General features: G+C 40.6%; 1 protein-coding gene across 2 annotated transcripts in view; it reads left to right on the top strand.

Annotated features, from left to right (window-relative positions):
- ATL2 (atlastin GTPase 2) overlaps positions 1-16823 on the top strand; it is a 38282-nt gene that overhangs the window by 16912 nt on the left and 4547 nt on the right. For both annotated transcript variants that reach the window (XM_009333715.1, XM_009333714.1), the window contains 9 exons: positions 2968-3102; positions 4562-4666; positions 5808-5858; positions 8018-8074; positions 9117-9209; positions 9492-9630; positions 10477-10604; positions 12785-12841; positions 14095-14166. In XM_009333715.1, the coding sequence (XP_009331990.1) occupies positions 2968-3102; positions 4562-4666; positions 5808-5858; positions 8018-8074; positions 9117-9209; positions 9492-9630; positions 10477-10604; positions 12785-12841; positions 14095-14166 (837 nt within the window). The remainder of the gene's footprint in view (positions 1-2967; positions 3103-4561; positions 4667-5807; positions 5859-8017; positions 8075-9116; positions 9210-9491; positions 9631-10476; positions 10605-12784; positions 12842-14094; positions 14167-16823) is intronic.

The raw sequence follows: 16823 nt of genomic DNA, 5'->3' as shown, positions 1-16823 counted from the left end.
ACTGCTGCTGCAAACTGATTGATGAGAGAAGATAAGTGCAACACCTCCTTTTTTGAGCACTGCTGAATTGTATCAAGTCAAATGGTATCCTCTATGCTTATGCAAATTCCAGTACAGGAGGGGAGGCCTTGGTATAGTTTTATAGTACTCTTTAGTGTGATCGCTCCATCTTCAGTCAGGCTTAATTACAAGTCTGTATTTTCTGTGAACTAAATACTGGATCCTGCACAAAATACTAAAGCATCTGCATTCCGTTTGTACATTAATCAAGGAATTTTGGGATATCCTTCCCTGTGGATATTAACATGCATGATGAAAAACTTGCCAAGATACTTCAGAATCCCATTTTCTTGTCTTATCACATGACCTCCAGCTCTTGGTTTAAGTTACCATTCTAAAAATCTCACTTGTGCCAGTTGAAGTCACAGGTGGGATTTTGGCATGCCTGAGATTGATCACTAACTTCAGGGAGGTGGGCATCTAATTTCAAGCACTGATGCTTAGTGTTATGATTGTTCATTTGAAATGGAACAGAATAATCTGCAACAAAACAGCACCAGTTGTGTACGCAGCAAACTGCTGCAAGGATCCTGTGATCTTTGTTGCAGTTTAAGCCTTATTACGAGTTGGGTGCAATAACACTAGTAAATTTAGATTTAAAAGCTTTTTTACAGGGGTATGACCTTCTTAGCTTGTATTAATCTGCAAGGTGCACTGTGTACTAATGGCACTATGCAAATAAAGCTGCATTGGTCCTTCCCTTAGTGTGGAATATATTTAGAGAGGTAATCTTTTAGGTGACTGATACAAAATTGTAGTGCAACTTCTAGCTTGATTTCATGTAGGAACAAAGTCTTTTTTTTCCCCTCCCATCTCTTGAATATCTTTCAAGCTAGCTTGATGGATGGAGACTGTTAAAATACTGAGTTTTAACTAAGGAAAGACGAAGGTAACAAGCTAGGAGTGCTTCAAACTGATGCAAAGGTCATTCAGACAGGCTTAAGTGCATCATCCACAAGATGAAGCAGCTTCAGCTGAAGTTGTGCCTGCTAAGACACCAAAATCTCCTGTGACATGAATCACACATGAAATCAAATGTTGTTATATCTAGTGCTCATGGAGGGACTTGTCAAAAGATTTATGTAGTTTAGGTCTGAATTGCTACGAATAAGGATAATTTCTGGACCAAACTGGGAAAAAGTATTCTTGTATAAATGACAAATGGAACATATTGTTGAATAATGTAACAGGTTCTTTTGAAAAAGTGAAAAGCTACAGTCCATTGACATATACCTGTGAAATATGATTCAGCATTGCAAAACTGTATCCTGGAGCGTACTGAAGCCCAAAGCAGGCCTGGAGCTTTGATTTTTAGAGTGGTCAGTGGATGCATAAGCATCTTCTAGGATAAACTCCAGGGGAAAGCTGTTCAGGTTTTGCTTAGTCTCTTTAGTAGAGGTGTATGTGCATAACAAAACAAAAAAACCATCCCCTCTCACCCTTCCCCCCCCCCCCCAAGAAAAAAAAAACCCAAACATCCTACCGGTAAAGAGCTGTAAAATGCTGGTGCAGAACTGCTTGATTGCCTTTCCCTCTTAGTATGGTCTTCTCTGCATGCTGCTAGGCATGAGGAACATGTGCAGGTTTTTTTCCCATCCCCCTTTAGAAATAAGCAGTTTCACTTACTTGTAGTAAGTATTTAAATTCTGTACAGCCCCTGGGTGCTCATGCTGTTTTCTGAGATGTGAAGAGATGTGTCTTGAGCTCTTTTCTGAAAACTGCCAGTGCAGAGTCAGCAAGGTAGAGATCGTAGCCTAGTGAATTGAGAAGTCTCCCCTTTGACCTTCTCAAAGAGCACACTTTCCTGGCTGGTAATCTCTGGGTAGTCAGAGACAAATTCATTAAATGTCTCTGTTCTGCCAGCATGCTGTGTTCTCTAGCCTGTGAAATAAAGGTTTTTCTCTAAGCCCCTTCATCGGTTAAACTATTGTCTGCCTGCCACTTCTCTCTTGTAGGACTTCAGTGTATATAAACCTATCACAGTGAAACTTCTTCAGGGCATCTGTTCATGCTCCTTACTTGCCCAGTACATAAACTACATTTCTGGGTTAAGTGTGCTCATATAATGGCTGGATTCTTCTACGTGAGCTACTGCTGTGTGTTGCCTGTCCTTGAGGACTGAAGACCTTGTTACAGTGCCATCAGCCAGAAATGTTAGCTGCAAACTGTACTTAACTCTGACAGCCTTTCCCAAAGTGGGCAGTGTGCCAGTAAAACTTTAATATGGATGGATTCATTGACATGTATCAAAATCTCAACATGACCTTTTCTCTTGAATCCCAATCACTTAGGAAAAGTATCTTGTAACTGTGACAAGTATAGATTGTAGATCTGGTCCTTGCCTATTCTCTTTGGCTTCTGCAAGCTGGCGTTGGGAGTCTTGTGCTGGCCTCTGTTGGTGCAGGGGCTTAGATGCTTAGCTGGTTTCAGCAGTTGACCTGTTTGTGAGGGGGAAGGAAGAGGATTAAGTCAAGATCAGTTTTTTTGTTCCTTGCAGAGGTTTAGCTGTTCCTGTAGTTAAAATATATGCTATTTACAACTGTGTTTGAACTGAGTTCTCTCAACTGAGAGAAGAGCGTAAGTGTGAAGTGCAATCAATGGACAAAACTAAGCTGTACTCATTAGCTCTGAGTGCTTGAGACTTGAAAGCTGTGCCCATATACTCTTCAGTGGCTGAAGAGTTGTGCAACTGCTGAAATATAGTAGACTCGAACAACATTTCTTTGTGGATGATCCTTGAAACACAGCAGAGTAGCATTGTGTTTTTGATATTTTGTGTAACGTTGTCAATTGGCTCCGAGGAAAATGAGAGAACAATGTGGAAGTCTGCTAAAACATAGCATGTTTTTTAAAAAAAAAAAAAATCTTCTCCTTGGTTTTAAATAAGTTTCTCCTCTTGTTTTGTAGACTTCTCCTTGCTGGATAGGTGGAAACACTGAGCCATTGACTGGGTTTACATGGAGAGGTGGATGTGAACGGGAAACGACTGGCATTCAGATTTGGAGTGAAGTGTTTGTAATTGATAAACCCAATGGAACAAAGGTAAGTGCTTGACTTAAATAGGTGTATGTAAGGATTTTTGCCTCTGTCTGTATGCCTCTAATTGCATGGGTTTCATGGAGGCAGTTCAAACATCAGTTGCTTTCGTTTGCATTCAGTACCTGCATAACATATTTGGAAACCTTATTATCAGTGCAAGTATGAATTTTTCTGCTGTGTTGTAAGATTCAATCTCCAACAATAGTCCCATTCTGAGAGTACTTTGTTTTGGCAAAGTCTCCTCTGTCCAGGCTGATGGGTGGGTTATCCTGTGGATGTTGTAAAACTGTAATGGCTATAAATACTGTATATAGACAAATGCTGTGATAAGAACAGGTCTGTAACAAACACTTTTTTGAGAGGTGAGAATGTGTTCTAGCTTGTAGCTATGTTCCTAGTGAAATGTAATGCATGGCTGTAAGTACTGGAAACAGCTTCAGTGTGTGGAAGCTGGTCCTTCCATAGAGTTTAACAGGTAGTCCATAAAAAAGGTCTAAGTCTAACAGTGGGATAAAAGGCACTAACTCTATTCTAATCAAAGCTGGTGCATCTTTTTTAACTCTAAGTCAATTTAACTACAAACTTTGGTTTAGTTGTTTATCTTCATGCTGAAACAAAGTGGTAATGTTGTTAATAAATAATTACTCCATAATGTTGGTGGTGTATCTTGAGCTATTCGTGTTCTTCTGAATCATAAGCTCTTGCTTATTTAACTTTCATACCTTTTGCATTTGCAAAGGAAACATCTGATGGCCAATTAATATGGGACACTGATCTTAAATGGATAGTGGCTTAGGGGCGTGCAGGAAGTTTTATCAAATTTCATAGCTAACCAAACAGTTCTCTGGCTAAAAAACAGTTAACTTGCAAGGATCTGTTTGTGCTCTGGGAACAAATCACTCACTTGTTCTTGTTTATCAGTCATCTCTAACTGAAAGAGAAGGGAATTGTAGTAGATCCCAAAGATGGGAATTGGACAGATTAACTTTTATCATTACGATCACTTCATTCCTTGTCATTCCAGCAGACAGTCAGTATCAATTATCTTGTTTTCTTCTGAAAGTGATTATTTTAAGACAGGTATATTTTTAAAAGTAACCATCTCACTCTTAGCTATAATGAACTATGCTGGATTGTCAGCTGAGACTGAAGTTCTTCCAGTGAATAAGAGCTGTCTGTTACTCTGCACTGCACCCCCACTGGGCTGAGGGAGGCTATTTCTGTGGGAGAGGGTAACTAGTGTAGCAGGGTCAAGGACTTAAGGCTGATGACATAGCCCTCTAGTTGTTGCTTACTCAGCTGTAGGTATGTATAGGCATGTGCACAGGGAGCTGACTGATGTTTAATAAGTAGGTATAGGGGCAGAGACTTGCTCTACTTGAAATAGAATTTATTCCAATGGCCTGGAGTTTGAAAGTATTAACAATTTGGTTAACTATTGCTGCTCTCTAAAACTCTATAGGTTGCTGTACTACTCATGGATACCCAAGGTGCCTTTGATAGCCAATCCACTATCAAAGACTGTGCAACGGTTTTTGCTCTGAGCACCATGACGAGTTCTGTCCAGGTGAGAATACCTGTGCTGGCAAATAATGGCAGCTGTAGGAACCCTCTATCCTGGATATACAAAGAACATCTCTCTAGCCACACTTTGAGAGTTCACCTGCATATCTTCCTCCAACTATCATTTAAGCTTTCATACTTAATGTCTTATTTTCAGTGTAGTATACTACATAAGTTTCTCTGTGGAATCAAGGTTATCTAAGGCCAAGCTGAGTTAAATTGCTGACTGAACTGGGGAATCCTAAAAAAAGGTGTCGAAGTATCAACCGCTTCTGTACAGATGTGTTACAGAGTAATTTTTAAGACTTTAGATACAGTTTGGGGTGAAATTACACTGCAATCAGCTAAACTTACAATTGCTGCTGCTGTTAAACTTCTGACAATTCTCTCGTGCTATGCCCAAAACTACATTTAAGCTTGTGCCTTAAATGTGCCAAAAATGAGCAGATTTTTGAGGGGTGACAAGTGACCTTCAGACATGCTACAACATGAAAGTAACAGGGGTATGTAGAACACTTCTGCCCTGTGGGGTTGTTTTTGGTGGGTTTTTTTGTTTGTGTGGCATTTTTGTTTTTTTTGTTTTGTTCCTGTGGTTACAATAAGTTGTGGGTTATTGGTGCATCTTTGAGGTTTTACTGCTGTTCAGTATTTGTGCTATTGAAACAGTCACGAGCTCCCTAGATAAAAACAGATTTCTCTGGGAAGATTTGAAAGCAAAAAAAAACCTGGTGAACTAACTACCCAGTCATTTCTGTGTCGGAGATGGAGCTGCTGGATCTCTGAATCCTAGAGCACTTGGACTTGAGGATGGCACAGACGTGCCCTTCTAAGTCCTCCTGTCTCACACCTATGTGGCATTTTGAAGCATTCAGCAGTCTTCTCTGATTCCTTTATGGCTTGCTTCCTTGGAAAGAAGCTGTTCTAAGAAGGATTAGGGTAGTCAGCAGTGGTTTTGTCCCTAGCATTTTGTATAAGGAAGTGAGTTTTGTTTGAGATGCGTTCTATGACACCTTTCTAGTTGCTGACTTTTGGGTAGTTAGACTTTTCTGGAGGGGGTAAAAATACTCAAGATACCTAAAAGAGACTACATGAATGTAAGATAATGTTTTCATGTTACACTGTATTTCTTTTACTGTCTCTTGCAGGTATACAACTTGTCCCAGAATATTCAGGAAGATGACCTTCAACATTTGCAGGTAAGAATATGCTGAATTTATATTAAGCTGCTTCTGAACTGATAGTCTTGACATTGTTCTTGAAGTTACTACTAATGTAACTGTGATTTGGGAGCTGCCTGCTACTTCATATAAAACACTAAAGCTGACCTGATGCTAAAACTAGTACTACCTATAACAACATTATTTGCATCAACTCCATGATGCTCCTGCGGTGCCAATGCAGAGGTAAAATAGTACAGGCTTCTAATCTGGCTAAATCTTATCTTTCTAAAGTCTGTTCTCTATGTGGTAAGTTCTGAAATTCCCAAAAGGATGAGAAAGGAAAATGATTTATGGGAAGTACTTAATGAGAAAATTCCAATGTTTCTCCTTTTTCTCTAAAATAGGAGAATGGATGGTATTTCATAACTGGTTTCTAAAGAAATGTGGGAGCTTGGGTCAGGGCAGAAAGAGTATTTTCTACCCAGAAGCTTTCTCTAGTTTTCAACTGAGAAACTTCTAGAGTTTTATTTCTGCTTAGAAACAGAAGCAGGAAAGAGTTGTCCTCTCTTTACTGTGGGGTTTTCCTTCTCTAATGGAACATTGTGGTCAAAGGCCACTGAATTCTGGCTTCATGTGAATGGTGCAAGAACCTTATCTCCTTAACTTAAAGCCTGTAGCTTTAAAGGCTAGCTTGTGTATTAACAAATGCCTGCCTGTGCTCAGGCCATGACCTTGTCACAGCTTAAAACTGTTTTACATGTCTTCTGATTGAAAGGACTTCTGTCTTGGTCAGTGCTGCAAAAGTCTGGCTGCCAATACTGGAAGTAGAAGAGCACTAACTAAACACAGTCTTGTGATACTGTTCTCAGTTAACAGAGTTGTATCACTGGGCCAACACCCCACTCCCCCCCAAAAAACCCCAACAAACAACCCAAAGAAGCACCGCAAACAGAAAAAGCCCTAGCTAATTATTTGAAAGCCAGGCTTTCCTCATGACTTTGGTCCTTTGACAGCCTCAGTGCAATCTGAATAGAGCGATCCCTTTTTGTTATACTGGAGGGTGAGATTTGAGGGAAGAGAAGGGTGATAAATACAAGCAGTGGGTAGGAGACACCCATGCATTTAAAGTTGGGGTAAGGAATTGTGGGCTAAGGGAAGGAAATTCTGAATTTCTGTTGTAACAGGAATTTCTGTTATTCTGAAATACCGTCTCTGTCTGCCTTTTCCATGTAGCAGGGAAGTGAGTGGGGTAGGGAGTTAGGACCAGAGGAGCCAGTCTCATGTGGGTATTTGGCCACTTCCAAGCCCTTGTCACCCTGAGCAAAAGAAGCTCTGAAGTTAATTTGTGTTAAATTAGTCTTGTAAGTTTGCAGATGCCTTTGTGATCAACACAGGGGGAACTGTCCTTTTAGCCATGAAATTTATCTGAGATGTTCCACGAGTTAGTTTTAATGCAGAAGAACAGTTGCCTGGTACTAGACGATACTGGTGTGCTTCCTTCATCTCGACCTCCAAGATCTGTTAAGGGGGTTAATCATGGATCAACACCTGACAGTATTGACCTCTGCTGAAACAGCCAGCACAGTCCATAATTGGTGTTCTCATGGGTTGTCTGGCCCACTCAGTCCAGTGAAGAATGCTGCTGCTGGTATTAAAGATGGAGAAAGCAACGAGAGGAAGACAGCTGACACCTTTATACTGGAAGGAAAGAACAATTATCAGCTAAGGTCATGGGCTGAAGTAGAGATCTGGGAAGCTGCTGAACTTGGCTTATATTAAAATGTCTGATACATTTGCTCTAGCCAAGTTCCTTGAGACTTCCAGGAATAAATCTTTTGTGGGAAGTAGGGGGCAAATGTTAGACAGGCTTACCTCCTTAGCCTAGTAAACAAGTGTTGGAAACTGGCTTGCTGAGACATGCAGCCACCTTTCCTCTGAGAATAGCCCACACGCCACCCACTTAATGCTGTGGTGCATTGACAGTTACGGAACGGCACTGTGAAACCAGTGGAAATCATGTCTCCTTCCTGAATTTTACTGAGGATTGGTGTACTTGTTCTTGAGGTGTATTGGCCATTCTCAACCCATAATAGGATTTAAGATAAAATGCTTTATTTTCTAGTGACGTAACAGAATATTTTACAGTAGAAAAATGTGTTTTATATGTGGCACCCTTACACTCTTCTTTCCATCAGTTGTTTACAGAATATGGAAGACTAGCTATGGAAGAAATTTACCAAAAGCCGTTTCAGGTAATATGTGGATCTTAATGGATCTTAAGCAATTGAATATGTAGAAAATGTAGATAATTTATGAAGAGAAATTAGTTGGGCTGAAGCTAGCCTGTTCTTTACAAGACTGATTTTCCTTCCCTGTCACCACATTTCTTGGCAAAAACACAATGGAAAAATGCTGAAGAGGATCACATTTTGGGCAAGTATAGCTTTGTGCCTGAGTTATGAGGCATAAAAGGAATGTGTCAAGTGATGTGCAGATGTTAAGGAGAAAAGTTTCACGCTGCCTTCTTACTCATTGAGATATGGTTGGTCTTTGCTGGTGGTATACGGTTCTGAGTAAAGATCATGTGGCATCTATGAAATAGCATTGAGGAGGGCCGTGTTGCATTTAATTTACTTGAAGTGTTACTGGCTTCAGTGTTAAGTCTCAAAACTGCTAGCGTCTCCTGACTGTTTGCTAGGCCAGAGAAGGGTTTGAGGCTTCTGTTTAGTGGAGACAAAGACTGAGATCTCCTCCATCCTGAAGTATCCACCTTAACCTATAAGGGTACTAGTCAACTGCTGTTAGTGGTGAGTTTTAAGACTCTTGTGTCCCTAGAATATTCAGCCTGCAAGCGTGAGTCCCCGATGTTCTTGTGATTGGCCCAGGCACGATGCATTCTTTGTAAAGCACCTTGTCTGATACAAGAGTAATGTCAAGGTTTGTTTTCTATCTTTGGCTGATGGGAGAGAGGACAGTGTAATCCCTGTGGGATAGCAAAAGGCAAACCCATGGAACAGGGAAGCTATCTTTTTGAGACACTTGGGTACTTCCTTTCAGATAAGGAGTGAGTTGCATTTGTGTGTTTATTTGGTGTGTGGGTTTGGGTGTTTTTTGGTTTTTTTTGTTGTTTTTTTTTTTTTTAAACAATCAAATGCTCCACAAAACTACAAGGCTACTTCATTTAGAGCAGCCAATCTTAGAAATTTTTTTACTTAAAATAATCACATGTGTGATAGAGTTTCTGACCTTAGGAATGATGCAAGCCATTCACTGCTGTTGTTCTTCCTGTTACAGACACTAATGTTCTTAATTAGAGATTGGAGTTATCCTTATGAACATGCATATGGCTTGGAAGGAGGAAAAAAGTTTCTAGAGAAAAGATTGCAGGTAAGTTATCTCCAGTAGTCCTAGTGTGGTCTTCTAACTTAAGTGACAACTTACCGTCAAGGTAGTGATGCACGATGAGCTAACTCTCTCTGCTAATAAAATACATTTGTGATGTTCCCACTCGTGTGTGGAGTTCTGGGGTTTAGAACTTGACATTTTTAGGTTCAGGAATGAAAGCTTAAAGGCAGTAAGAGTACAAAAGTGTGTTTAAGCTGATATTTAATCTTAATTGCAGTACTGCAAAACTATTAGCAGTTCTTACAGCCTTTTTTTTTCCTTCAGGTAAAGCAAAACCAACATGAAGAGCTACAGAATGTAAGGAAGCATATTCACTCCTGTTTCAGTAATCTTGGCTGTTTCCTGTTGCCCCACCCTGGTCTTAAAGTTGCAACAAATCCAAATTTTGATGGGAGGTTGAATGGTAGGAAGCTTTCCATTGTGTGTTTCTTGATTCAGATCACTGAGTTTATTTTCTTTTATAATGGAAGTTAAACACTGAAATGGTTGGCTGTTGAAATGCTTGATTGGAAAAATGTAGGGCTAAAAGGTGAAACTATGGAATCTAGAAATGTGCACTGTGTGTTCTTTTCAGTGGTTTAAAGGTAGAGGAGTTAAGCAGGCAGAAGGAATGGATATCTTTGTGTCTAGCTGTTGATTATAATCTGATAACTTGAGACATACTTAAAGGTCATTAAATAAGGATTCTGAAGATTAAGGATTCCAGAGGGGAGAATTCACAAAATTAAAGACTTTCTTAAAATTGAAAGGCTTTTCTCTAGAGCTTGCTAAACCAAAGGTCAGAACTAGAATGACTTTAAAATAAAAGCTGTAGGCTTCTGCTACTGCCGAATGAGAGGCAGTCAGATTCTTCCAATTGCTGCTTGTCCCCCAACAGAGGGAATGTATCAGAATGGCAAAGGCTAAAAAAGTGGGTTTGCGGTAGCGGGATACCAACCACTTCTGGGCTGAGGGCACAGACCTGTGGGGTTATTGTGTAAAATGTTGGTGTAATAGGGGAAATGCACTTTAAATATTACAAGGACTATAGAAGCTTGTTCTCTCAGTCTGAAGTTAAGATTAAAGAGTAGGTAGAACTCACTAAAACTAAACTATGTATTAAGACTTTATAAACATCTCAAAAATGAAATCAAGAGTTGTGACGCTATGGATTTTGAAGGGTCATGGGTTATCAGTGTTCCTTTAGGGAATGTAAGATTGAAAAGAAAACTAACCACTTTTTTTTCTGAAATTGATTGAATTTTACTAGATATAGATGAGGATTTTAAGAAAGAACTGCGGAATTTGGTACCATTACTGCTTGCCCCTGAAAACTTGGTAGAAAAAGAGATCAGTGGATCCAAGGTGACCTGTAGAGATCTTGTAGAATACTTCAAGGTAAGCAAACTCATACTAATTATTTCTGTTAATGGCTTAAAAGAAAATATTCTAATTTTAGGGCATGTTGTTCCCAGAGAAGATAAGATATCTAGGCTGACACTCAGTCATCAGCTCACTTTTATTTTCATTTTATTACTCTGACTTTCCAGAAGTGGCACACAACTTCCTAACGGTATAGCTCTCAGCAAGCTACTACTGGCAAAATTATGGTGTTTGTTTTTTTTTCCTTTGTAAATAGGCTGAAATACTTCAAGCTGTATTAGAGACTTTTTCCTATTTTGAAATCCTAGTTTGTCTGGATATGTTGCCTGTTTTTTTTTTTTCTTTTTAAAAAAAGGAGGGTCTCATGTAGACTGTACAGATAGAAAACCAGCTCTTAAACTGCGAGGTATGCAGTGAAAATTTCAGATACTTCCCTCTGGATTTTTAACCTGCAAGAAAGATGCTTTCTGAACACTTGCATATGCAGCACCACTGTATGCTCTGAAATATTTATGTATGATACTTGCAGCTGTTAGACTCTTGAGCTGTTTTGGTATCATCGTGACACCAGCAGAAATGTGATAACATAATCCCTACATCACCATGAATTGGTCTGGTGTGTGTAACCTTTTTTTGAATCAGAATGACTTAGACAGTTGGCTTGGTAGGAGAAAGTGGCACTCATTCCTAAAGACATTAATTTTGCGTTACTACTTTTGAGCACACATGTGAAAGGTAGAACAGAGTTGGGCTGATGTTAAGAAAGAAGCTATACAAGGGAGGAATCTGAGACCAGAACTCTTTAACACTTGTAAAACGAAGTAACTTTATAAAGGAAAGACATGATATGGGATGCAGAAGTCACGGCTGTTCTGACAAGCATAAAATCAACACTCTGGAGCCCGTATGTTCAGTCTCTATATTTACATGGTTGCATGCTGCTTTTTGTTCCACTTTCTTCTCTAGTAAGACCTGATCCTATACAGTGTAAGGAGTGTGCATTCAACAGCAGTTTAGAAAGGACTGCACTGTAAAAACTGAGTGTAAAACCTCCTCTATTGAAAAGCTGCCCGATTCACATCCCGTATCCTGTCTGGGAGCAGTAATGCAGGGTGCTGCAGAAACACTGGTTATGTAACTAAAGAGGACTGCTCCCTTGGGACTGTGCATCTAAAGCTGAGATCATGAAGTCTGAGTTGGAAACTGGAGGGCTTTTACTTGGAGGAAATAGCTACAGAAGCAAGGATGGTGTCAAGGGAACAAAGTCCTGTATAACTCTATACATTTTTGTAGGTTGTCCTACAACTTAGAGCATTGGGTATGTAGGGACCCTGATAACCTTGTTTTCTCCTCCTTTACAGAGAGAGGGGCAGAGGCTTGTAGGCAAGCCAGGGGGGGAGAGCAGTGGTAGCATGAAGAAGAACAACTGCCCAGCTTCTGAGGGGCTGAGAGTGGCCTTGTTGGTCTAACTTGCACAGCTTGTCGAAAGCGCTGAAGTGGCTACTGCTGCCTGCTATGCCTCCTCCACTAATCTGTCCCAAAGAGCTGTGCCACTGGCCATCTTGTGGGCTGGAGAAGAAGACGTGAAGGATGTGTTCTCTTCCAGCCTGGTGAAAGAAAGGACACCTGAGGATTGGTGGGGTGGGGCAGAGAGGGATAGGCTGCCTGCTTGGCTTCCAGAAGTATTTTGGCAGCTCAGCTCTGTCTGCATTAGTGCTTTGATCTGCTTTTTTTCCTCCCACACTTCAAGGGAGCAAGGCATATTGGGGAAATGTAAGTACTGGTTCTCCCAGCACTGGGGCGTGTTTGGACAGACCTCTAGCCAGAAAGGCTGTGTGAGATAGTCGTCTTCACTCTTTTGTTTTGGGTGAAGATTCCCTGCCTAGCAAAGACCTTATGTATTTGAGGGAGCAAAAACCTGCTTTTGAGCCTGTCACTTGAGATAGTGGCCATGTCTCCTCAAGGTGCTCTGCTACCCTGCTAGGCACCAGCCTCCAATGCACAGGAAAGTAAAGGGATTAAAGCACTAGGGATAACTGTGAGAATGCCAGACTTGTATGAAGAAATTTGCTTAATTGAATATTTAGCATTATTACAAAGAAATAATCTGTGAGCTCTATATCATCCCTCTTCTCTCCTTCTCCTTGATCATAAATGTTTAGGAAAAAGAAACCTTTTTTGTTTCTCCCATTTAGGCTTATATTAAAATCTATCAAGGAGAGGAGCTACCTCATCCGAAATCTATGCTGCAGGTATTTTATTTTTCTTTCAAATAATCTGATAGATGATGTGTACTTTGTAAATTCTTTGCAATTGAAGATCATAACTGCTGCGGGTCTGAAGCTCCCACCCACAGAGCTGTAGTTCTTGAAGGAGCTGTGTACTTTGAAAGCCATCTGAACTGCGTAGCCTGGGTACGCATTTGTGTCTTCCCTCAGTTTCATCTACCAAATGGAGCAGGGGTATATCTGGTTGGTTGGGTTTTTTTAGCTGCTTCAATTTCTAAGCATGTGTTTCCTGTAACTTGCTATTTTGTTAGTATCTTTCAGACTGTATTCAGAGGGCTTTTACCATCAGGTGCAGCAGATAAAATGGAGAAGGCTTATAGTAATGCAGCTATCGCCACTGTCTTGCAGTGTTGGGCTACTCTATGTGGGTTTGTTAGATTGGATAACTGCATTGAGGTTTCTTTTCTGGGTTGATCCAAAGAGGAAGTAATCACCTTTAAAGCGATCTGAACACAAACTGAGTGTATAGAGCTGTGTGTTGAACCCTTGAATTGTTTGGGATGAAGAGCTTTCACCAAAGCGTGGGTTTTAGGGTCAGTTTTAACCATTTTGTGTTTGTAAGACTTTTTTTTTTTTTAAGCTTCCTGTGTCACTTCATTAAAACATGACTGTTCTGGGTGTTTTCTCATCCTTCAAGGAACCGAATCTTTAGACTTTTGGGGGAGTTCAGAAAACTCATCACAATGAAACAAAGGCTGCTATCATTTCCTCTACTTAGCATGCCATAAATGTGGCTGGAAGATACAGAAGATGATATCTTGCAGCATTAGCTAGAATAACTGTCCCTGACATGACACAGGTTGAAAATAGTCTTAAATTCTTACAAATTCTGACACCAAAACTGCACATATAATGCAGAAATAATACCAGCTTGCTTCTTTCCTCACAGGTAGTGATGTATCGGGATTAACATTTAATAGTTTAGTGATCCTTATTTGCTTATTAACAACAGAGCATTCAGAAGAGATTGTTCATGATGAAAAGCCTGTACAAGCACATGGGAGTTTGTCTGCAGCTGTACTAGAAAGCTGAAGAAAACATTCTCCTAGTCAGTAATCTGTTTTAATGTGTGTCACTAACCTTCACTTGTTTTTGTGAGGCATTTTCCTGTCAAATCTGAAGCTTTGGAGGTTGTGGGGTTATGTTGGGCAGTGTAACTACATGTATGTAACTAGCTGGTAATGCTGTTGTGATACATGATGCTCCATGTTTTCTAGGCAACAGCTGAGGCGAACAATCTTGCTGCTGTGGCAGGAGCAAAAGACTTGTACAGTAAAGGCATGGAGCAGGTATGATGACACAACTTTTTCTAACTGCCTACGTGCAAATACAGGCCTTCAGTTTTAATGTTGTAGTTGGTGTTGGCTATGAGCATGTTAATAGGGAAAAATAGCTTAGGGCCAGTAATTGTTTTGTGTGCTCTGCTCTGAGGTTAGATGTGTGCAGCAAAACCAGGATTCTTTGAGACAGAAATTCTGTCTAGTCTCTCTTTTGAGACAGAAATTCCTCCCATACCTGAGGAGGTATGGGAATGGGCATGTTTGTAAGATACCACCTGTTAGTTCCCCCTGCTGCTCTTGACAGACTTCATAAAATCCTGTGACATGAAATGGGCAGACAGGTGAGGAGGCATTTGGTGGGCCAGGGTAGCGCAAGAATAGTTCTAGTATTATAGTCTCATGCTTCTGAATTGTGGTCATTCATTAGCTGTAAAATGCAATGATTAAAATTATTCTAAAGTTTAAAAAAACCCAACCCTTGAAATACATGAATTATCTTCTCTGACAAAGCTGTATATGTAATTTCCTACTTGCTTCTTCTCTTGAAGATAGTGACTTACACCACTCCAAGCTGAATGTCTAGATGGACTTCATACTTCAAATGTAGTGTTATGCAAGGTTTTATCATAGGAAATTCTGAAAACAATTATGTCTCGTAAAGCTTAACAGGACTATGCTTATTGTGAAATTCTACAACCAGAAAAGACCGGTAGGTGTGATAACATGCTACAAACATAGCTCGCCATTAACTAGGCTAATTCTGGTCTTAATCGCTGAAGTAGCTTTCCATTTTGAAATTAGAGTAAGACCTAATGCTAGTGGCAGACTAGCCAGTTCCAGTTGTTAGCAGGCTGTTTTGAGAATGCTCTTCTGGTGTAGAGAGACTCCTTCATTTGTTTCCATTTTGGAAAATCTCTTGAAATAGTAAATGGGTTTTTCATAATAAATGCCATGTCTGCGTTCCCACCTTGAATCTTCAATGGCTGTTGAGATACTGTAATTGTAAGGTTTTGTACTTGGAGCAAGGAATAAACAGGAACAGATGTTCTCTTAAACAGACTTTGTTTCCATAGTAATGTTCCCCAGTACTGTATATTTTTATATCACTGTAGAGATACACCCAAATGTCTTGAATCGTTTTTTTATCCAGATGTCTCAGATGATGTTTTATAACGTGACACAGCTCTGAAATTTCTATTTTTAGGAACAGAAGTGGGAACTCTTTGGATTTAAGACTGGATTATGTAAAGATAGTTCTTACTGTAGCTTCTGAGTTCTTCTCATGAATCAAAGCCCTCCTTTGCTGAGTGTGCATAACCAAAATACTGTCCCCCTAATGACCTTAAATGTGAGGAACAACAGGTGCAGTCACAGAGAGTATAAGAAAACAGTGGCAGTTATTTGTGTGGTGGTCTTGATGCATCAGCAGCTCCTAGTGTTCAACACTGGGCAATGTGAAAAGACCGTTTTGGAGGATGAGACTAGTAGCCGTTTTCCAGGGAGTTTTGCCAGATGTGGAGGACTTCAATATGGGAAAAGCAGAAAGGTGTTTATTAAACTTGAGCAAGGGGCAGAGTGGGAGTGTCAGGATCTTGACAGTGAGGTTTGCCTTGAAGAAGCTAGCCAGTGAAGCCATGCATCTTGTGAGGCAGAAAGGGGATGTTGTACTCTGAGAAAGTGATCTTCTACGTGTCAGCAGCAGGAGAAAGTGAAAGTTGTTGCTGCACTCAAGACATGAGATGACAAGCACTGCGATAAGACTACCTTGAGGCAGGAGAGGGAAGGCTGTTGTTTGACATCATATGGAAAGAATCTTCCGTTTTTAGGCATAGTCTGACTGTGAGGGTCTGGAGGAGTTGGAGCTGATCTGACATATGTATGTCTCTGATGGCCTAGGCAATCTCTAATCATAGTCCTCGAGAGGTCAGAAATCAGTCTTACAAAGGAGATGTCCGTGGAGTCTAACCATTTTCATACCCATGCTGATTCAGGGAGAGGAAGATGGTGGGTGTCCACATCATGGGTATCCATTTGAGTTCATGGTCTTGTCCCTTCAGCAGAAACATACTTTTACAAGCTGATCAGAATCAAGCCTAGAGGGCAGTCTAGGGAAGAATAGGCTAAAGGTGTCAGCAGCTAGTTCTTGTTAATTCATATCACCTGGTAAGTTCCATGGAGCCTGCTAGTGGCAGCAATAAACAGGAATAAACTTGTTGAGTGGGCAAAATCTACCCTGTTTGTCCAAGTTCTGCACTGACCCTCTCACTGAGATGGGTGACCAGGAGTAAAAAGGTGAGGGGAGGGCTTGTGGCCTTCAGAGTTCTCCTTAACCTTCCTCAAGCCAAGCTTTCTCTGCCTCCTGGTGTTCCTTTATTTCACCTTTTCATAACAGGAAAGTACATGTGGCTGATGTCCTGTCCTTCTGGGCTTGCCCAAAGAGAACAGTTGAAAGTATGAGTTCAGTCATGTGCTATAGCTCTGTATGTGATTAGACACATAAGGCTCTTGCTGTGCCATGATGCAAAGTACCTTTAGCTGCTTCACCTGCGACAGGACTCTAGAGCTTACAGAGCCAAGAAAGCTGCAGGAGGTAGTCTGATGCTGGCTTGAGAGGGGGGCAGTGAGGAGCAGGTTTGCTTTCTGTACAGCAGAAGATACTCAAGGTG

This window comes from Pygoscelis adeliae, unplaced genomic scaffold (assembly GCF_000699105.1).
Source record: "Pygoscelis adeliae isolate BGI_AS28 unplaced genomic scaffold, ASM69910v1 Scaffold621, whole genome shotgun sequence".
Taxonomy (NCBI): domain Eukaryota; kingdom Metazoa; phylum Chordata; class Aves; order Sphenisciformes; family Spheniscidae; genus Pygoscelis; species Pygoscelis adeliae.
The sequence above is the reverse complement of the archived record's forward strand: the minus strand, read 5'-3'. Positions and strand labels throughout refer to the sequence as shown.